An 18,823-nucleotide genomic window follows, 5' to 3' on the forward strand; every position below is an offset into this window, starting at 1 on the left:
GGGATTCGAGTTCAACGTTCAACGTTCAGCGACGAGTCCAAACTTTGATGGGCCTACATATTATACTTATAGCCTACATATTTCAATCAAGAGTAAACATATGCAAATACGTTGTGTCCAAATCAAGAAGACGTTCAACCCATACTAATATACAGTATAGTGACATACTAGGACAGATCGCCATCCGACATCAACTACGCCGCTGCTCATGTAGACCCGGGTCTGTAGATCCAGATAGGAATGGGTGGTCACATTTGCTTTCCCTGTAAGTTCAAATAAGTATTATTTTTTTCGCCGAATCAGATGCCGCTTGAAAATGACTACTTATTCGCGTACTTGATATCTCGTATGAACAGTCAGCCCAAGCGTCTATATACAATCATCCAAACCATGGTCGCGTCATATCATCGAGGTGATGTCGATTACCCTCCCCTCGATGGATCTCTGTCCCTCCCTCAATTGGTTGAATTCAATGCGCAACATAACTCAGACATCACTTTCTTTGTCTATGACAAACCTGACAGCAATGACCTGGTCTCTATTTCTCACTCAGACTTCTATCGAGCTTGTCATCGGGCCGCCCAGGAAATTAGGCCAGCCTCCGCAGGTGCAGACAAAGAAGTGGTCGTTCTCATCGCGAACTCCGACACTCTTCTTTATCAGACAGTATTCATGGGCATAATCTTCGCTGGGCTAGTTGTGTGTATATACATTTGCTGAATGATTGGGTTTCTGATTACTGTTATTTCAAGCCATTCCTCATGTCCCCTCGTAATTCGGCGGCGGCAGTCATGAGCATGATGCAGAAAACAAAATGCCGTCGTTTAATCACGACTCGGCTCTCGCTCGCTTCCCTAATCGACGGAGTCGAAGCCGGTCTTATGTCTGCCACCCAAACAAGCCAGCTGCAGATTGATGAGATTCCGGCGCTGAAACACCTGTACCCCTCACTCGTTAGTGGTACTCCCAACGAGGCTATTGTCCCGTACCCTTCCCTAGGTTCGCCGTCGTCTGATAACGATGTATTATTCTACCTGCACTCTTCTGGCAGCACTGGCTTCCCCAAACCTATTCCAATAAGTAACTTGACTGCCATCCACTGGTGCCTAACGCGTGAGTCGGTAAAATAATCTGCACAGCGAACAATGCTAAGATAGAGTACCGTTAGCATCTATCCTCGACCTCGTTAACCTGCCCACTCCTATCCGCATCGACGCTGCGCCTTTGCCATCATTTCATACCTTTGGTATATATTTTCAGCTGCTTGCCCCTATCGCCGCCCTGAGCAGTGTGTCTATTTACCCGCCTACATCCTTCCTCGTACCCAACTCGCACAACATCTTGGACTCTGTGCTCAAGACGAAACTGAACACTTTGATGGTTGTGCCTGCCTTTCTGGAACAATGGGCATTTTCACCGAGTGCTGTCGATGTTCTGGAGACCTCGAATATGTTGTAAGTTTGTCATTGATGCTGCGACAAGGAATCACTGGCGTTGATCCCAATGCAGATCTATGGTGGCGGTTCTCTCGCGCCTAAGATAGGAAATACCCTAATGAATGCAGGGGTCAAACTTTCTTGTAACTACGGAGCTACAGAATTTGGTACCAGCACTCATTTTATCCGAAATTCGGTCGAACAAAAGTTTTGGGACTGGGTGCGATTTGGACCAAATTCCAAGATCAGATGGGCTCCACAGGACGATGGTACATATGAATGTCAAGTTTTGGTGCGTCTATGAGTCAATCTTTGAACACGCGTCAAACACTTTCTTGCAGACAACCCCGACGCATCAAGTGTCAGTAGAGAATCTTCCGGACGTCAAGGGTTATGCTACTTCAGATGTATTTATCAAGCACCCGACCATAGAGGGTTTGTGGAAGATGTACGACGGAAATTTGTGTTATTCTTATTCATGTTCTCTGACATTTTCCTTGTAGCGTAGGAAGGATTGACGACGTTTTGATACTCTCGTCCGGGGAGAAGACAGTACCAGCTCCCATGGAGAGCATCATCTGCGCCAACCCCTACGTAACCGGCGCCGTCATCTTTGGTCGTGGACGCAATCAAGTTGGGATCCTTATAGAGCCACGGGCAGGGTGTGAAATTGACGTCGATGACGAAAAACAACTCGCTGAGTTTAGGAACCGAGTGTGGTAAGTCCCCTAAAAGATCGCATGCTACTGTTGCGTCTGAAGAAGTTCTTGAAGGCCGGACATAGAGGAAGCGAATAAGGAGGCTCCTGCCTTCAGCAGGATCTTCAAAGAGATGATTCTTGTGACACACAGTGAGAAGCCCATGCTTCGAGCTGGAAAAGGGACCGTCATCAAGAAAGCAACCACCAAGCTGTATGAGGAGGAAATCAATGCCCTGTGAGCATGGTACCCATTCGTCATTCTGTTAACTAGAATTCATGGGCGACAGATATGAAAAGGTGGAGGGCAGCACTAGAGCAGGTATCGATATACCTTTGCCTACAAGCTGGACTGCGGAAGATGTTGAGGGATGGCTCAAGGTTCACGCTGCTGCTGTGAATGCCGACAAGGAAGTTGATCCTGATGCGGACCTTTTTACTCAGGGCTTTGACAGGTGGGTCGAGACTGACAAAGGCTAGTGCTCTGCTTACTCCGTACATCTAGTCTCTCTGCGACATTTCTCAAAAACCGCATTATCGGCTCTCTCAGCTCATCTTCAGATCGCGACCTTCAGGCATCAGCATTACGGATTGACCAGAACATCATATTTTCAAGTCCTTCAATTCCCCGGCTTGCGAGGAGCGTCATTAATGCAGTATCGCAGCGGAATGATACAATTGCTGTCGACGCCAAGGCTGATATCGAGAACATGATCGAGAGGTATTCAGTCGGATTAGGGAACTCTGTCACAGAGGTCGACACCACTTTAGTTAATGGGTATAGCCAAAGTGACCATGTGGTTGCCCTGACCGGGTCTGTGGGTTGTTTTGCCTCATACCTGCTTGCAGATCTACTCCAGCGCGAGGACGTGTCTATGGTATATACCTTCAATCCCCCGTCAAAGGGGGCATCCATACAACAACGACAGGAAAATTCGTTCAAAGATCGCGGTTTAGATTCTACCGTGCTTCAATCCGACAAACTAATGTATGTAGAAACTGATACATCCGATGACCACCTAGGTCTGGATAAGGAGCTATATCAGAAGGTTTGCGTCACTTCCAGTGTCACTGAATTGACTAAAGATAGTGTAGATCTGCACGTCTGTCACTGTCATCATTCACAGCGCTTGGCGACTCGACTATAACCTGGCGCTCTCGTCATTTGACACTGATGTGCGGGGAATGCGGAATCTTATAGACTTGGCACTATCTTCTCCGCGTCATCCAAAGCCACGTTTTATGTTCGCATCTTCCATCTCATCTGCTCAAAGTTGGGACAAAGCGAAAGGACCATTCCCTGAAGAAGTGGAATACGACGCCGAGGTTGCAGTCGGTCTTGGCTATGGCGAGAGCAAATATGTTGCGGAAAGGGTAAGTCACAAGCTACTTTTGGACGCATGAGTTCTACCAATACTGTTTCCATCAAGGTTCTCGTCAACAGCAAGTTACCGGCATCATCATTCCGAATGGGACAAGTATCAGGAGGACCCCCGCGAGGAGCTTGGACCACGAAAGGCTGGCTACCGATCATCGTCAAATCGAGTGTTAGTCTAGGCGCACTTCCGGAAGCTAAAGAAGTAAGTCCATTACTATCGAGGGTATCTATTCGTGACATGTGCATTTTAGTTTGTGTCTTGGATCCCTCCACAAGCCGCATCAAATGCTTTTCTTGATGTAGCTTTCGCGGAAGAAGAACCTCCCATCGCGGTGAATCTAGTGCATCCGAGACCGACTGCATGGAAGACGTTGATGCAGCCCATTGCGGACGCCCTGGTTGAGCGTAAAGTAACAAGTTACCCGCTACCTCTTGTGCCATTCTCAGAGTGGCTCGAAAAGCTCGAATCAAGTGCCAAGGACTTGAGCCAAGAGAACATGGAACGCATCGTACGTGTATCTCGATAGCTGGCCAGAACGTTTCCAATATATTCTTCGATTACAGCCTGCTATCAAGCTTCTCAACTTCATGCGTTCCATGACTCAATCAGACATTGCGATCAGGGCGTCCGGAAAGATAGGCTCCGAAGCGGGTGGCATGACTTTATTCACCACTGTCGTAGCGGAACGCGTTAGTCCAACGATGAAGGAACTGAAGTCGCTGTCTTCGGCAGATGCTGCACAGTGGGTGGATTATTGGGAGGCAATGGGGATGTTTCAATGAACATTTGAGTAAGTCTTGATGTTATGACGCGAGGTATGAGGTGATTGTGCTAGAAAATGAATGCATGATGCCCGAAGATCACTCGCACGCTTCGTTCTTTTAGAACCTGCTGACCGTTGATACTTACTTGATCAGTACTCGTAGTAAAGATGAAGCTAGAAGCATACACGCACCAAGCCAAGCCGAAGACTTAGACAAAGGCGATTTGTCAAACAGTTGAAAGCCAAAGTTCTTTTGCAGTCGCTACTAAGAGAAAACAGTCAGATTTTCATCAAGGAGCCAGTACCGACGACTCTCCAACAAGTGCATGATACCGAGTTCTATCTGAACAGGATACACTGTCTCGCATAAAGCATCAATTTGAGGCGTAGAGCTTAATTAAGGCTGCACACTGACGCTACTAGTAAACTGCGTTCTAGTGAGATTCTGGGCGAAAAATATGAATATGTATGAAAGGGAACTGACGGCAAGTGGCACGTGAGGAACGCGTAACGCGTCGCCATAGTAGGCCAACATCAAACTTCTTGTTGACATGCGAAAATCGTGGGTCTTTTGCTGATGTAAAATAGCAGACTCATGGGTCGGTGCTTTGCGGAAGGAATGTTTTTACGGCAGAAGAGTTCTTACTAAAAATCTTTAGCACGCCTAAAGAAACCATATAAAAGCAGGTGGCTCGTATCTCGATCCTTAGCCATTGCCCAACCAACTCTCACTTTTCTTCTCTATCTGCTTGCTCATGATGACCCACAACGAGCTATGGTTAACTTATCACCAAGCATCACGCTGCAACAAGCCAGCGACCACTCAGTTGGTGGAACTTGAGTTTCAGAATGAGAAGTTAACTGACTTGGAAGATGTGCTCGAGCATTTATTCCGTCAGGGATTCGTCGAGGCCCAGCATCGGTCGCTGTCATATTGGGAGAACCACAGCGGGCAGCGTCTCAACCCAAGTGATGCCCTGGAAGAACTGCTGACAGAAGGTGCAGGCAAATGCCCCCAGTCTGCTCTTAGGCTGGTCATCGGTGAGTAATTAGTTTTTGACGCGAATATTGGTCCTTACCCCGGGAAGCCGATTGTCCACCTCATTTGTGGTTCAGTTATGTTTACACTCACAAGAATGTGACGCCCGCCGTGACGCAGCGCGTTAAATTTTGCCATGCCCAGGAGGCAAAGCTCGAAATAATAGCCCACCTCACCAACCACATTTTCCGTAATGATTATCTCCCCGCACGATATCGGACGGTTGTGACATGGCAAGGTACTTGTGGAAGGAAGATAGAAGAACACGAAAAGCTCGATGCTCTGCTTACCGCAGGAGAGGGTCTCTCTGAAACTTCGCCCCTGCGTCTCATTATAGGTAAAACTCGTAGTTGCCAGTTTTCCTAAGGTTTTCGCTAACGGTGTCATAGATGCCACCCGCACGCATGCCAAAACATGTCATGCAACTGGTCACTAGGAACGAGAGTTGGTGACCATTTTATGGAGGGAGTCGGGCTGGTATATATTGCTCCTTATCGTGCTCTGGAAAGCACTGTGACTTTGAGCTATGATTGGTAGTTGCGGGTGTTTTAACGTTGAATGCCAGATTGTGAACTACCCGTCCGAGTTGCACGAAGGACTGCCAGTGATCACGGGCAAATTGATAGTCCTGCACAATTAGAAGCGTTAAAACGTTGAGGATGTTGAGCGGAACGTCTTCGTTGGCAATCACTGCGTACCACTGATGTACAGTTCTTAGTCATCCATCCAGTTTCGAACGGGTTAGGGCCGGCGTGTACGTGCTTCTTGCCGTAAGCCATCTCTTTCACAGGCCCCTTGCAGGTAGTCCATCATCATCCCGGTTATCTTCCTTTCGTTACATTCACGACAGTGGAGTAATTTATCCGAGGTTGTGCCACGCTCAGCTATGGCGAAGAGGCATTACTCGGCTCTATCGCAGCCCACCCTCTCGATGAGCGAGCTGATATGCAAAACGCTCGATCATGATGCTACAGACATGTTAATCGACAAGTGGCTTGAGCACCGCAATGACGCGTATTGGGAATGGTTTCAAGGTGTCAGAGAGCGAAAGCATGCCGCAAACACTCTCAGACGCCAAGTCCTCGTCTGGAATAAAGGAGATTTTCTTCCAGAAAACATCTTCTGTCGTACAGTCGACACCGGTCGTCTGATTCCTCTGGATCGTACCTGGTCGACACATGTATATCATCACAGGTCAATGCAAGACCGAAAATTGTCCATGATGCCTGTTGTATTTACTATGGTAAGGACTTAGCTGCTAGATCTTGATTAATGTCACTGAGGATAATCTTAGCTGCCTGAGCTGATGATGCTCAGAGGGATGCACGACATTGGCTGTGACGATGTATACATCATTGTTACAGACATGAAACGCCAAGAGATGGACGATGTAACAGAATACTTCAACCTTGTTTGTCGACATGCATTCGGGCGCACGTGTAAACCTAGCGTGGAGAACGAGATCCAGTTCAATCGTTTGTGACCATCAATCCGTTACCAGTCTGCATGTTGACATTGATTTATGGGTCCTAGATATGCGTTTGAGCCATACTCTCCTCAAACAACGACGCACACCATGTTTTCCTCAAATTGATATCGCTTTCCGAGCCATTCTCCACGAGAAACGACCTCCCTTCATCATATTATTCTCCCATCAGACCACTTCCTATTCCCAAATTTTATTCACACACCCACTATTCGTTCCATCAGAAGAAATATTTTTTGACTTTCCTAGTGGTTGTCCCAACCCGTGCTGTAACGACGACTGCGAAATGATACGCTTTCCTCGTCGTGGCATTGAAGGTGCAGTAGTATTGTCGATAAAACGCGGTCGTCGAAATGGGAGGAAGGTGAGATCTCGGGAGATGTGCAACTGGATCGACTGCAGCATTTGTTTCAACGAAGAAACATCGCAGTACGCCGAGAGTAGTGAAGGATCGCAGAGCAGCGCCGACAGTGGGGATACTCCGAACAATAATGGACTTGTGTGTAGCAAGTGCCGGTTGGTGAAGTACTGTTCTCCTGAACATCAAAAAAAGGACTGGGAAGAGCATCGCCGGGTATGCGCTAAGTCAGCTGCTATCATCTGACTGTACCTCGTGGACAAGCTCTCGATTTTTTCTTCATCGGAAGACGTTAATATTCTTGCTGTTGTTGTACTGTGGTCTACTGCATTTTTATTGTACGCCGGTCATTATTTTTCATTGTCTGCATCTTGTTGTAATTGCCATCACTGATGTTGTTTATCGATTATTCAATATTATATTTGGGTCAAGTTGGACTTTCTGCGAATTTAAACTTCCCACCGTGACCATTGCCGGATCCAGAAATCAACCTATATGTCCATCCGTTACCTTACCGCGCAGCTGGCCCAACAGGTGCATAGAACGTTCAACATTATCGTTGCGTATTAACTACGAGCTCATCCGAGTAACGGACAGATTGATGAGGAGCTTATGAATGCTGTTGGGGCGTTCAGTTTGGATCAGGCACGGGGCTTCAGTCCTGTATCAGCATACGATACTCAAGCATGACCCGTGTTGCAGTTGATGGAGCTGGCTGGGTTAGCCTGCGCCCAAACGCTATCTACAGTGTACAGCAAGGAAAAGTATCCGAAAGTCTTGGTATGTTGTGGACCAGGAAACCAAGGAGGAGATGGATTGGTTGCGGCTAGACATCTTGGTATGCTCTCAGAGTGACCCACTCCTTGTTCCTGTGCTGATTTTTCTTAGGGATGTTTGGTTACAAGCCAACGATATACATGCCCAAGGTAAGTCACATCCACCTAGTGAAGTAACAGTCCCGAAATGTAACCCCTAACAGCCAGGCTCAAAAGACATCTATAGGGTTAGTCCACATCGTGAAGTGTTGTTCTCTATTTGATACAGCATCTTAACGGGACTGGTAGCGCCTGCAAAAACAATGCATTAATATGGACATCCCCATCGTTCCACCTGCAACATCTGCTGAGGAGCTACCTCGCCTCCTCCAGTCCTCGAACCTTATTCTGGACGCCATTTTTGGGTTTTCGTTCAAACCGCCAGTGCGAGCACCGTTTGACGATGCACTGAAGCTTATATCTGCATCCGGGCTCCCGATTGTCTCGGTCGATATTCCAAGTGGATGGGATGTCGAACTCGGAAATGCAGAAGGCGTCGGGCTGAATCCTGACGTCCTGATCAGTTTGACAGCACCAAAGGTAGGAGCGAAATACTTCAAGGGAAGGCATTTCCTCGGAGGGCGTTTCGTGCCAAAGTAAGTGTTGAAAAGTTAAATGCTGGAATGATGTCCATACTTGCTGTCAGGGCAATGCAGGAGAAGTTCCAGCTCAACCTTCCTGAGTATCCTGGATTCGATCAGATTGTGGAACTACCGAGGAACTATAGAATGTAGCTTTATCTATGGTATTATGACATGGGTAGGAGTGATATGACGGTTACACCGTCAAATAAAAACGACGCCGCTCCTCACTGCATTTGAATTTAATCTTCCTCTTGCCAGCTTCCTACGATATTTACATAATGGCTTCAACTCGTCGAGAGCTTCATGGGTATACAACAATGATAGCGGATACCACAGTATGAAGTTTGACGACTCAATGATTCCTATGAGTGTACATATGTCAGTACAGTACATAAGTTGAACCATGCTCTTGATTTTTGAAAGTATTTTTTGTATCTTTGTGTTACCTTTGTGTGTTAGCGTTTGGTTCCCGTTTGTCGCAGTCGGACTGGCGTTGGGAGACTAACCGTTCGCTATTACTTTGCAAGTCGTCGAAACTGTATGGTCCCCCTAGTGCGAGCTTTATACGTTTCGGAAACCTCGCGGTCTAGTGAAACTGCTACATACGTGACGGAACTAAATGGTAGTTGGGTGATTGGGTCGTGAGTTTTTGGTTATATCTAGTTGTGTGCTCATTGCGAAGGCGAGCCACGATCATTCTTTAGAATTCCTCAAGGAGGTATGCATGTTGCTTTCCGAAGGTCGTTTTATGGTAACAAGACATCTCGCCAGGTTATACATTGGGGCAGATCGTGGAAGCTTGCACTCGATTTCAATCGGAGACAGTACATAAAGATCCCATCCACGTAACCGCCCATTTTCTTCGCGCGACGAATGTTGGGCCTGCGGAAGTGCGCGTTAGTGTCCAGAAGATAGGCAAAAATTTTACAAATCTTTTAGCGGATCTCGTCCAGGGAGTGAGTGACACACCCGCTCTCCGCGATAGTCGTGTGGTTGATCGTGTGAGCAGGGGGACACCAGACTGACATCCCATCTTATTTTTGGTGATCTTACTCCTGTGCCGGGCGAAATTCCTCGCAGTTTAGCAGCACCATCTCCATATGCTCGACGCCTACCCCTGCACGATCATCCATCTGCAGCCATCCGAGATAGAATGAGGCATGTCTGGAGGTTCCACTCTCTTCTGAGTTGGTCCATGGACCACACTATTTTGGCGTGCAATGCTATGCGTAGCCAGACCCGAGTTGATACTGAAATCATAGGCGGAGGAGGCGTCGAATGGGGTGCATGGTGTGAGCTAACCAGACCAGAAGATGAAATAAAGCCTTCATCTATTCCATTTTTCGGGGACATGTTTCTCAATATCCCTTCCCTCCTACCTGACTCAGAGCCAGCTAGTCACGGAACATTAGATTGGTTCGTTCGGCCCTGTATTCTAGTCACGTAGCGTTGACTCCCTTTTCTAGTTGGTTCCCGACCGTGACCATGACAGTCGAATTCAAGGCCCGTATTCCCTCATCTCAGGATTATGCTTCTCGAACGGTCGGCTTATATAGCGAATCACGTTTTTTGACTGATCCCCACGGAAGACATAATGCTCGCGTTGAAGTCTGGACTGCCCCTTCTGCAATTGGCCAGGGTAAATTAGAAGCTGGTTGGAGGGACAAGCAGTACTGCATTGCAGTTGTTGACCAAATGGCCCTCACTCTGCCTATGGACCTCAATCACCGTCAAGGCAGCAGGGACAAAGTGACCACTAAGCTGTAGACTACTAACCGGTGGTACCGTCCAGTGGTTTCGAGAGTCGAAACATATTTGAGCTGGACTTAGAGTTTCCACGTATTTCCGTATGGTCGGAATGCAGCTATCGCCGGTCGTAGGCATATGTATGGACACTGTGGGATGTTGCAACGTTACTCGGATCTCGATATCTGGTTCAGTCGTATATCCAAAACTCCATATTTGTCTTTGCGGAGAGCCTGGAGCATAATTCTTCCCACCGACCGTGAAAACCGTTCTCAGGATTAACCGAACGAGGGATTGGCGCAGTAGCCAAAATTGGCACGTGTTGTTAACGTTCTTTGTCCTGCTCAGACCAGACACATGGAAGCTTCGCTATCTCTGTCTTGCTCAGACCTAGAAGCCTCGCTATCAGAAACGGTCATACAAAGCCCCGACTCGCCGACCCTGCCTTGCCATACAAGCTTTACCATTATCATTATCCTGCCAGGGGCATTGATGCCACGGTGTGTTTGCAAGCAAACATGACTACTAGTGGTGACTGTTTCATGACAGGCAGGTGTCATGGTACGGGGAGCGATTGTTGCTCCGATAAAATATCGACAGGGTCGCACTCCTCGGATCTCACACCTCTCTCTGGTCTTTGGTCGGATCTAGAATGCCCCGCGTTCGTGCCTGCACTCATTCTGATGACGATCGTTGGCGCGTTATCGTCATTGTGGTTCTTCGGGGCACGATGGATGCTGTGATGACATGTCAATTGACAAGGTTATTTTGGGGAGGAGCTCCCCTTGACAGGGTCGTTCTTTCCCCTGCTAGTGCTTCACAGCATCCGTATACTTATCCTCCGGCTACTAGTAACGCCTAGAAGCCTTGGCCCACCTCCAATCCGACTTATATAAACAGTGTCACTCAACGCAGTTGTCTTCACTTTGTCTTCCCAACTTTTATCTCAAACCACTCAAATCATGTCACACGTCGTTATTCGTGGAATCCCCTTTGCGACTCGTTTGCGCGCAGCCAAAGGTGGTGCCAAAGAGCTTCTTGAACGCGACCGCGCCCGCGCACAGAAGTTCCTGGCTAGCAAGTCCCATCATGCCTTCGTTGCTGCCAAAGCCAAACATGCCAGCGGTACTGGCGCGGAGTCTAGCATTGATGTCACCGATTCAGGTGTCACTTACACTATGCAAGTCGGTGTTGGAAGCCCAGCGACCGATTATACATTGTTGATCGATACTGGTCAGTGGAATATTAGTGACGTGAATAAACTGGCACTTATTTATATGTCAACGATATTCCAGGGAGTTCGAATACGTGGATTGGTGCAGACCTGCCATACAAACCCACAAGCACTAGTCACAACACTGGAAACACTATAGTGAGCTAGCTGCTTCTAGTGCTATGATACTGTTAACAGACTGGTCTGCAACTTAGAATGTCAGCTATGGTTCGGGAAGCATGTCCGGAAAGGAATGTAAGGACTGCTTCTTTCAGCTACAATCGCACCAACTAAATGTGGATCAGACACCGACACCGTGACCTTAGGGCCAGACTTGGTTATCAAGAACCAAGGCATCGGCGTGGCTTCATCCGCGCAAGGGTTCGAGGGCGTCGATGGTATATTGGGGTAACATTTGGTCTGAAAAGCAGTATTTTGTAGCGCTGATATCTTTGCAGTGTCGGTCCCGTAGACCTTACACGGGGAACCGTGTCTAACACGACGGATGTGCCTACAGTTACCGACAACTTATACGCTCAAGGAACAATCTCTTCCAATTCACTCGGCATCTCCTACGAGCCGTCCTCCACAGCTAATGTATCCAATGGAGAGCTTACATTCGGTGGGACCGATAGCACCAAGTTAGAAGACACCTTCCTTTTTGTTCTGACTTTGTCTGACATCATGTATCAGGTACACTGGCACACTCAATACTGTTCCACTTACCACCACCTCCCCAGCCTCGGCGGTAAATCACAGCCTGACCGAAAATGTACTGCTTACTAATTTTGACGATCATCCATCGTAGTATTGGGGTATCAATCAGTCGGTATCGTACGGCACTAGCCAAACAATCTTGAATACGACTGCCGGCATTGTGGACACTGGTACTACCCTTCTTCTCCTTGCCACTGGTATGCACATATTTCACTGTGATATCTGTCACTCACCGAAATGTGCAGAGGCTTTCCAGGCCTATCAGAAGGCAACTGGTGCCGTCGAAGACTCGTGAGTTCAGTTCGATGAGTCCATAATGCCTGGCATCTTATGTGGATCAGGACGACAGGACTCCTAACGATCACGTCGGCACAATACGCTGAACTTCAAAGCTTGTACTTCAATATCGGCGGTGTAAGTTTTTCTCTAGTATGATGAACCTCTGATTGATTATTGGAATAGGTCACCTACGAGTTTACGCCTAATGCTCAGATCTGGCCACGTGGTCTGAACAGCATCCTCGGAGGAAATGAGGGACAGATCTATCTGATCGCGTCTGACCTTGGTTCTAACGTGGGGAGCGGGTTGGATTTCATAAGTACGTCCCATGATATCTTACTGGGGTCTGGGTCTGACAACTGTCATGTGCATTCCAGACGGATTTGGCTGGATTCAACGCTATTACACTGTCTTTGATACCGGGAACAAGCAGCTCGGTCTTGCGACAACGGCATACACTGATGCTGATACCAACTGATGATGGTTCCCGCAAAGCCCTCACATTATTTTCAAGTTTACTTTGAAATAGTTTCAGGCGTGTACTAGTATTTACTAGTAAACGTTCTAGAGAAAATCATCTTTGTCATTAGCATTACCACAGTCAGATGTAACATGAAGTCTCAGACTGAAAGATACGACCATTAGGGTACGGTTGAAAAGTTGATACTTTTCAACAGCTGCCTGTTAATAACGAGTGTTAATAACACTGTTGAAAATGTCGGACATTTCGATGTGAGGATTTCCTATACAAAGTAACCAGATAGGTTCAAATTTATAGCTGACTCCACCAGTTTGGGTGTAAATCAGGTGAGATGAGGTGATGCATATGTAGAATGGGACCTGTGTTGGTGTGGCGGCGGAGGTCGTTTCTTCCAAAGTTCCGTGTACCTTAAGCCGGCACAAGGTCACGTGATACGTCATGGGGCGGGTGTAGCACAGCTGTTGAGTACCACCGCCATGACCAGCACCTGCTAAAATTCAAACTCCTCGCTTCGCCTGCCAAATCACTTCGAGATCGACCAGCCTGGGTTTCCCGATCGACTTGTCCGTGACGTATAAGCCAGGTGGTCACGAGCCTAGGTTACTCTGAGTCTCTGACACATTCAGCATTAGCGCATTTCCCAGTGATTTTTAGAGGAACTTCTACTATCCACAGTGATTGGCACCTATTGTTGACCCTCTCTGTCTTGCTCAGACTGGACATATGGAAGCTTCGCTATCTCTCTACCTCTGTCTTGCTCAGATCAGATGGAAGCTTCGCTGTCAGAGACACGGCGATACAAAGCTCCGGCTCATCGACCCTGCTTTTCCATGCAAGCTTTACCATTATCCGGCCAGGGTCACTGATGTTTGTTTTCGAGCAAACATGACCAGTGATTTTTTCATGACAGACAGGTGACATGGTACATAGCTTCGGACTCCTTGGATCTCACACTTTTGCATAGCACCTCTGGTCTTTGCTCGATCTGGAGTGCCCCTTGTTCGTACCTGCACCCATTCTGATCACAATTGTTCTCGCGTTGACTTGTTGTCATTATAGTTCCCTGCCAAGCTACGATAATAACTATGTTGGTATTTCAGTCGACAAGGTTATTTTTGGGAGGCTCTCCTCTTCAGAGGGTCCTGCTTTCCCCTGGCAATGCCTTACAGTGTCAATATATCCTCCGGCTATTAGTGATGCCTAGAAGCCATAGCACCCATCTCCAACCCGACTTATATAAAGAGTGTCACTCAACGCAGTTGTCTTCACTTTGTCTTCCCAACTTTGTTACCTCAAATCATGTCACACATCGTTATTCGTGGAATCCCCTTTGCGACTCGTCTGCGCGCAGCCCAAGGTGGTGCCAAGGAGCTTCTTAAGCGCGACCGCGTCCGCGCACAGAAGTTCCTGGCTGGCAAGCCCCACCATGCCTTCTTGGCTGCCAAAGCCAAACGCCACAGCAGTACTGGGGCAGAGTCTAGCATTGATGTCACCGATTCAGGTGTCACTTACACTATACAAGTTGGTGTTGGAAGTCCAGCGACCGATTATACATTGTTGATCGATACTGGTTAGTGGAATATTAGTGACGTGAATAAACTGGCACTTATTTATATGTCAACGATATTCCAGGGAGTTCGAATACGTGGATTGGTGCAGATCTGCCATACGAACCCACAAGCACCAGTTACGACACTGGTAACACCATAGTGAGTGAGCTAGCTGCCCCTAGTGTTATGATGCTGTTAACAGACTGGTCTGGAATCTAGAATGTCAGCTATGGTTCGGGAAGTATGTCCGGAGAGGAATGTAAGGACTGCTTCTTTCGGCTACAATCGCACCAGCTAAATGTGGATCAGACACCGACACCGTGACCTTAGGGCCAGACTTGGTTATCCAGAACCAAGGCATCGGCGTGGCTTCATACGCGCAAGGGTTCGAGGGTGTCGATGGTATATTGGGGTAACATCTAGTTTGAAGAGTAATGTCTCGTAGTGCTGATAAGTCTTTGCAGTGTTGGTCCCGTAGACCTTACACAGGGAACCGTGTCTAACACGACGGATGTGCCTACAGTTACCGACAACTTATACGCTCAGGGAACAATCTCTTCCGATTCACTCGGCATCTCCTACGAGCCGTCTTCCACGGCTAACGTATCCAATGGAGAGCTTACATTCGGTGGGACCGATAGCACCAAGTTAGAAGGCATTTTTCTTTTAATTCTGACTTTATCTAACATCATATGTCAGGTACACTGGCACACTCAATACTGTTCCGCTTACCACCACCTCCCCAGCCTCGGCGGTAAATCACAGCCTGACTGAAATGTACTGCTTACTAATTTTGACGATCATCCATTATAGTATTGGGGTATCGATCAGTCTGTATCGTACGGTACTGATCAAACAATCTTGAATACGACTGCCGGCATTGTGGACACTGGCACTACACTTCTTCTCCTTGCCACTGGTATGCACATATCCCACTGTGATATTTGTCACTCACCGAAATGTGCAGAGGCTTTCCAGGCCTATCAGCAGGCAACTGGTGCCGTCGAAGACTCGTGAGTTCAGTTCGATGAGTCCATAATGCCTGGCATCTTATGTAGATCAGGACGACAGGTCTCCTAACGATCACGTCGGAACAATACGCTGAACTTCAAAGCTTGTATTTCAATATCGGCGGTGTAAGGTTTTCTCTCATATGATGAGCCTCTGATTGATTATTGGAATAGGTCACCTACGAGTTTACGCCTAATGCTCAGATCTGGCCACGTGGTCTGAACAGCATCCTCGGAGGAGAGGAGGGACAGATCTATCTGATCGTGTCTGACCTGGGTTCCTCAGTGGGGAGCGGACTGGACTTCATAAGTACGTCCCATGATATCTTACTGGGGTCTCGGTCTTACAAATGTCATGTGCATTCCAGATGGATTTGGCTGGATTCAACGCTTTTACACTTTCTTTGATACCGGGAACGAGCAGCTCGGTCTTGCGACAACGGCATACACTGATGCTGATACCAACTGATGACAGACCCCGCACCGTTTTCTGTCGCGGAATTCTTTTATTTTGACGATCACAGAGGGCTTTAAGCTACCTATCCAATGTATGTGATTTTGCTCGTAAACAGTTTCAGGCGTGTACTGTGGCTAGTAAATGTACCAGAGAAAATCACACTTTTGTCATTAGCATTACCCGTGGGATGTAACGCCAAGTCTGAGAGATTGAATATCATAGCTGGCTACATACAGCAGCATGATCGAATACTGGCGGGGCCACTGCAGTGATTGCGGACTGCCGAGGCGCCCTTCGCCCGTAACTCGGAGCGTTTGACTACGACATCTTGGTGCTGAGATTCAGGCCTCAAGACTATATTACCGCAGGTGATTCAAGCAATTTCCTATATATGCGATTGGCAATGCAATTTAAAGTTGCTGTCGACCTCGAATGACAGCGGACACATGTTCCTAAACCCTTGACAGCTAGCAGCCATAGTCAAATGTCTCTGGACCCTTGCGATCAGTCATAGACAGTAAATGGTGGCCACGGTAGCATTACGAAAGTCACCCCGAAGTGGTCGGTTTGGGACAAAGTAGGGACACGGCAGGCCCATCGGCACGGCACCTCCAAGCGGAGCATGAAAGTTACCCTCAGGTGCCGTGTTACATGGTTGGATGAATCTTCAATCCACGTACCACCCTGAATTCGACTGCAGACAATTTCTAGATTGATCATGACATCTTAACATTTCTTAGGGCCGATGACAGGTACGGCACATTTCAAACAGCATCGATGTCCTCAAGCATACGCTTATGCACTGAGCACTGACCCAGGCTGCTGCCGTGCCACGACAATGAATCAGACTCTGTATTTTGCAGATGATGACAGCGATGACAAGGTAACTGTATAAATTCTACAAGTCTTGTGTGCTGCACATCGTTTTAACCAGGTGCAGCCGTGATGCAGACTTTTAATACACAGGTAGACGAAAGGGCATGGAAAGATGTTGTCCATATCAAATACCAGCGCATTTTTTTTGCTAATACCTATTACCGAAGTCACTCAAAGCCAGTCAGCCACATCTTTATTTCCTTGGTCACGCCCTTCAGGCCAACGTGCGTCGGGCAACTGTACTATGAGTTTACCACAGAGCGGAACAAGTTTGAATGTTTCTCGATAGTATCCTCGGTCGCGCAGAAAATCTAAATGTAACACACTCCTCAGTGCTCACTGTTCTGAATGGCGGGGATAGTATAGAGCTGGTACACAATGACGATGTTGCCCATGCGTACATCCTCAACCCTTCAGGACACGACACTGTATTCAGTATCCCGGGTTTTTTCATGCAGGAGCTTAGAATTAGGAGAAAAATGCATGCATTCTACTCTTATCGAGGACCGAGATACTTAACTGCTGCTATGGTACGATAGAATTGGTATACATGGTAACTTGACATCCGCGAGTTGTAGCGTACAGTAAGAGATTTACACATTAGAATTTGAGGTTCAACCAACGTGCACTTTGCTCATGAGATCGGCGAGTGTGTCTGCAACCATCTCGAAGGTTGATTTCTTGTCCGTTGCCGGTGGTACGGGAATTTCCTCCGCTTCCTCAGCCTCTGGTAACTCTTCAACCTTCCCTTCGTCGTCTCCCTCCTCCTCTTCGTCCTCTTCCGTACGGATGAGCTTGCCACCGTGAGCTTTCAAGTGTTCGGCGATGTCATCCAGATGTTCGTTATCCTCAACGTCATCATTGTCCTGCAGGTCTAACCGTTTCAGCTTGGTCAACTTCGTCACGGCTTGCGCAAGGACCTCGTAGCTTTGGGCATCGAGGTTGTTGTTCTGCAATCGTAGCTCCTGAAGATTCTGAAGACTCTTTGTATTCGGATCGTTGAAAGCCTCTAGGAGTGGTGGTACTTCGCCTTCTCCGTTCGAGAGCATGCAGTCAGAAAGGTCGAGGAAGCGTAGCTTTGGCCAGCTGGTTTTGAGGGCCTCACCCCATGCATGAACAGCTTTCCGACCTTCTTCATCCATCTCCACATCTATGAATGCATTGTCCTGGAAATTGACAATCTGCAATTCAGAGCATGCGACAAGACCTCGCCCAAGGGCCTCAACACCATCCATACGAATGCCATTCTGGGGCATTTGCACCTCTGTGAGTGTCTTGTGTGCCTCGAATGCCTTGGCCCAGGCGGTAGCTCCTGGGTCCTCTAGCCGATTTCGGCCGCAGATGACAACCTCAAGGTTTGATCGTGAGCCATCTGTTGGTGCAGACTTGCGCACAGCTTCTGCAATCTTCTTGCCACCAGCGGGCCCGAGGCCATTGTTATTGAGACGGAGGACGCGTATAGAGTGATTACTTTCGAGAAAGGGTGTAAGGAAGGGCACAACACGCTCTCCAAACGCGTTATCATTGAGGTTTATCTCTCGAAGGGAGGTCTTGTGTGAGAGTGGATCGAGGAGTGCTTGTATAGCAGCAGGGATCTCCTCGATAGTACGTCCCGTAAAGATATCTGCCAAGTCTGCAAGCTGAACACGAGTCAGTGGGGAACGATCTTTAGTTAAGGAACTATAGTACGCACTTGAAGCACGTCCGCAGTCTCGAGGAATCGACCAAATGCCTTGGCAGCCTCCACGCCGATGGAATTGCCTCCAAGGTGGATAGCTGTGAGTTTGGTAGGGTCGACGCCGGTAGTGAAGGGGGCAACATCAGCAGCTGTTTCGAGCTTTAATTGTTTGCCACGAATGTCAAGAATCGCCTTGGATGCCGCCATGGTTAGCGATGAACAATCGATCGTGGTGAATGTTGTTCAGTAAAACACAACG

General features: G+C 47.9%; 8 protein-coding genes across 8 annotated transcripts; 7 read left to right on the forward strand and 1 right to left on the reverse strand.

Moving 5' to 3' along the window:
- Positions 1 to 390: 390 nt before the first annotated feature.
- HD556DRAFT_1433390 (putative aminoadipate reductase) lies at positions 391 to 4,294 on the forward strand (the record flags this gene model as incomplete). The annotated part of the gene is made up of 13 exons (XM_041305216.1): positions 391 to 699; positions 753 to 1,113; positions 1,169 to 1,431; positions 1,510 to 1,728; positions 1,778 to 1,884; positions 1,940 to 2,155; positions 2,210 to 2,371; positions 2,424 to 2,588; positions 2,639 to 3,182; positions 3,229 to 3,507; positions 3,564 to 3,713; positions 3,763 to 4,020; positions 4,076 to 4,294. 13 exons carry the CDS (start codon positions 391 to 393, stop codon positions 4,292 to 4,294), a joined length of 3,252 nt encoding a protein of 1,083 aa, XP_041157258.1.
- A 739-nt stretch (positions 4,295 to 5,033) lies between these two features.
- HD556DRAFT_1446222 (uncharacterized protein) lies at positions 5,034 to 5,750 on the forward strand (the record flags this gene model as incomplete). The annotated part of the gene is made up of 3 exons (XM_041307048.1): positions 5,034 to 5,316; positions 5,364 to 5,651; positions 5,704 to 5,750. The coding sequence occupies 3 exons, from the start codon at positions 5,034 to 5,036 to the stop codon at positions 5,748 to 5,750; spliced, it is 618 nt and encodes a 205-aa protein (XP_041157259.1).
- Positions 5,751 to 6,018: 268 nt separating this feature from the next.
- Positions 6,019 to 7,620, forward strand: HD556DRAFT_1392493 (uncharacterized protein). The gene is made up of 3 exons (XM_041303586.1): positions 6,019 to 6,557; positions 6,609 to 6,789; positions 6,848 to 7,620. The coding sequence occupies exons 1-3, from the start codon at positions 6,201 to 6,203 to the stop codon at positions 7,402 to 7,404; spliced, it is 1,095 nt and encodes a 364-aa protein (XP_041157260.1). The 5' UTR covers positions 6,019 to 6,200; the 3' UTR covers positions 7,405 to 7,620.
- Positions 7,621 to 7,623: 3 nt separating this feature from the next.
- HD556DRAFT_1392501 (YjeF N-terminal domain-like protein) lies at positions 7,624 to 9,018 on the forward strand. Its single transcript, XM_041303587.1, has 7 exons — positions 7,624 to 7,692; positions 7,756 to 7,803; positions 7,861 to 7,996; positions 8,047 to 8,084; positions 8,138 to 8,161; positions 8,223 to 8,569; positions 8,620 to 9,018. Exons 1-7 carry the CDS (start codon positions 7,654 to 7,656, stop codon positions 8,705 to 8,707), a joined length of 720 nt encoding a protein of 239 aa, XP_041157261.1. The 5' UTR covers positions 7,624 to 7,653; the 3' UTR covers positions 8,708 to 9,018.
- Positions 8,995 to 10,573, forward strand: HD556DRAFT_733757 (thioesterase-like superfamily-domain-containing protein). The gene is made up of 5 exons (XM_041311457.1): positions 8,995 to 9,198; positions 9,262 to 9,275; positions 9,329 to 9,513; positions 9,567 to 9,973; positions 10,024 to 10,573. The coding sequence occupies exons 1-5, from the start codon at positions 9,098 to 9,100 to the stop codon at positions 10,322 to 10,324; spliced, it is 1,008 nt and encodes a 335-aa protein (XP_041157262.1). The 5' UTR covers positions 8,995 to 9,097; the 3' UTR covers positions 10,325 to 10,573.
- Positions 10,574 to 11,265: 692 nt separating this feature from the next.
- HD556DRAFT_1490722 (acid protease) lies at positions 11,266 to 13,363 on the forward strand (the record flags this gene model as incomplete). Its single annotated transcript, XM_041308789.1, has 11 exons — positions 11,266 to 11,536; positions 11,599 to 11,675; positions 11,732 to 11,771; positions 11,822 to 11,924; positions 11,975 to 12,157; positions 12,210 to 12,264; positions 12,325 to 12,430; positions 12,479 to 12,524; positions 12,575 to 12,647; positions 12,696 to 12,831; positions 12,890 to 13,363. The coding sequence occupies 11 exons, from the start codon at positions 11,266 to 11,268 to the stop codon at positions 12,988 to 12,990; spliced, it is 1,191 nt and encodes a 396-aa protein (XP_041157263.1). The 3' UTR covers positions 12,991 to 13,363.
- Positions 13,364 to 14,292: 929 nt separating this feature from the next.
- HD556DRAFT_1446225 (acid protease) lies at positions 14,293 to 16,022 on the forward strand (the record flags this gene model as incomplete). The annotated part of the gene is made up of 11 exons (XM_041307049.1): positions 14,293 to 14,563; positions 14,626 to 14,702; positions 14,763 to 14,802; positions 14,853 to 14,955; positions 15,008 to 15,190; positions 15,243 to 15,297; positions 15,357 to 15,462; positions 15,511 to 15,556; positions 15,607 to 15,679; positions 15,728 to 15,863; positions 15,922 to 16,022. 11 exons carry the CDS (start codon positions 14,293 to 14,295, stop codon positions 16,020 to 16,022), a joined length of 1,191 nt encoding a protein of 396 aa, XP_041157264.1.
- Positions 16,023 to 17,363: 1,341 nt separating this feature from the next.
- HD556DRAFT_1520583 (uncharacterized protein) lies at positions 17,364 to 18,822 on the reverse strand. Its single transcript, XM_041309155.1, has 2 exons — positions 18,580 to 18,822; positions 17,364 to 18,526 (listed from the first exon to the last, which is right to left on the reverse strand). Exons 1-2 carry the CDS (start codon positions 18,769 to 18,771, stop codon positions 17,501 to 17,503), a joined length of 1,218 nt encoding a protein of 405 aa, XP_041157265.1. The 5' UTR covers positions 18,772 to 18,822; the 3' UTR covers positions 17,364 to 17,500.
- Between the last annotated feature and the right edge of the window lies 1 nt (position 18,823).

The sequence above is a fragment of the Suillus plorans genome (genome assembly GCF_016647745.1).
Source record: "Suillus plorans strain S12 chromosome Unknown HD556scaffold_51, whole genome shotgun sequence".
Lineage (NCBI taxonomy): Eukaryota > Fungi > Basidiomycota > Agaricomycetes > Boletales > Suillaceae > Suillus > Suillus plorans.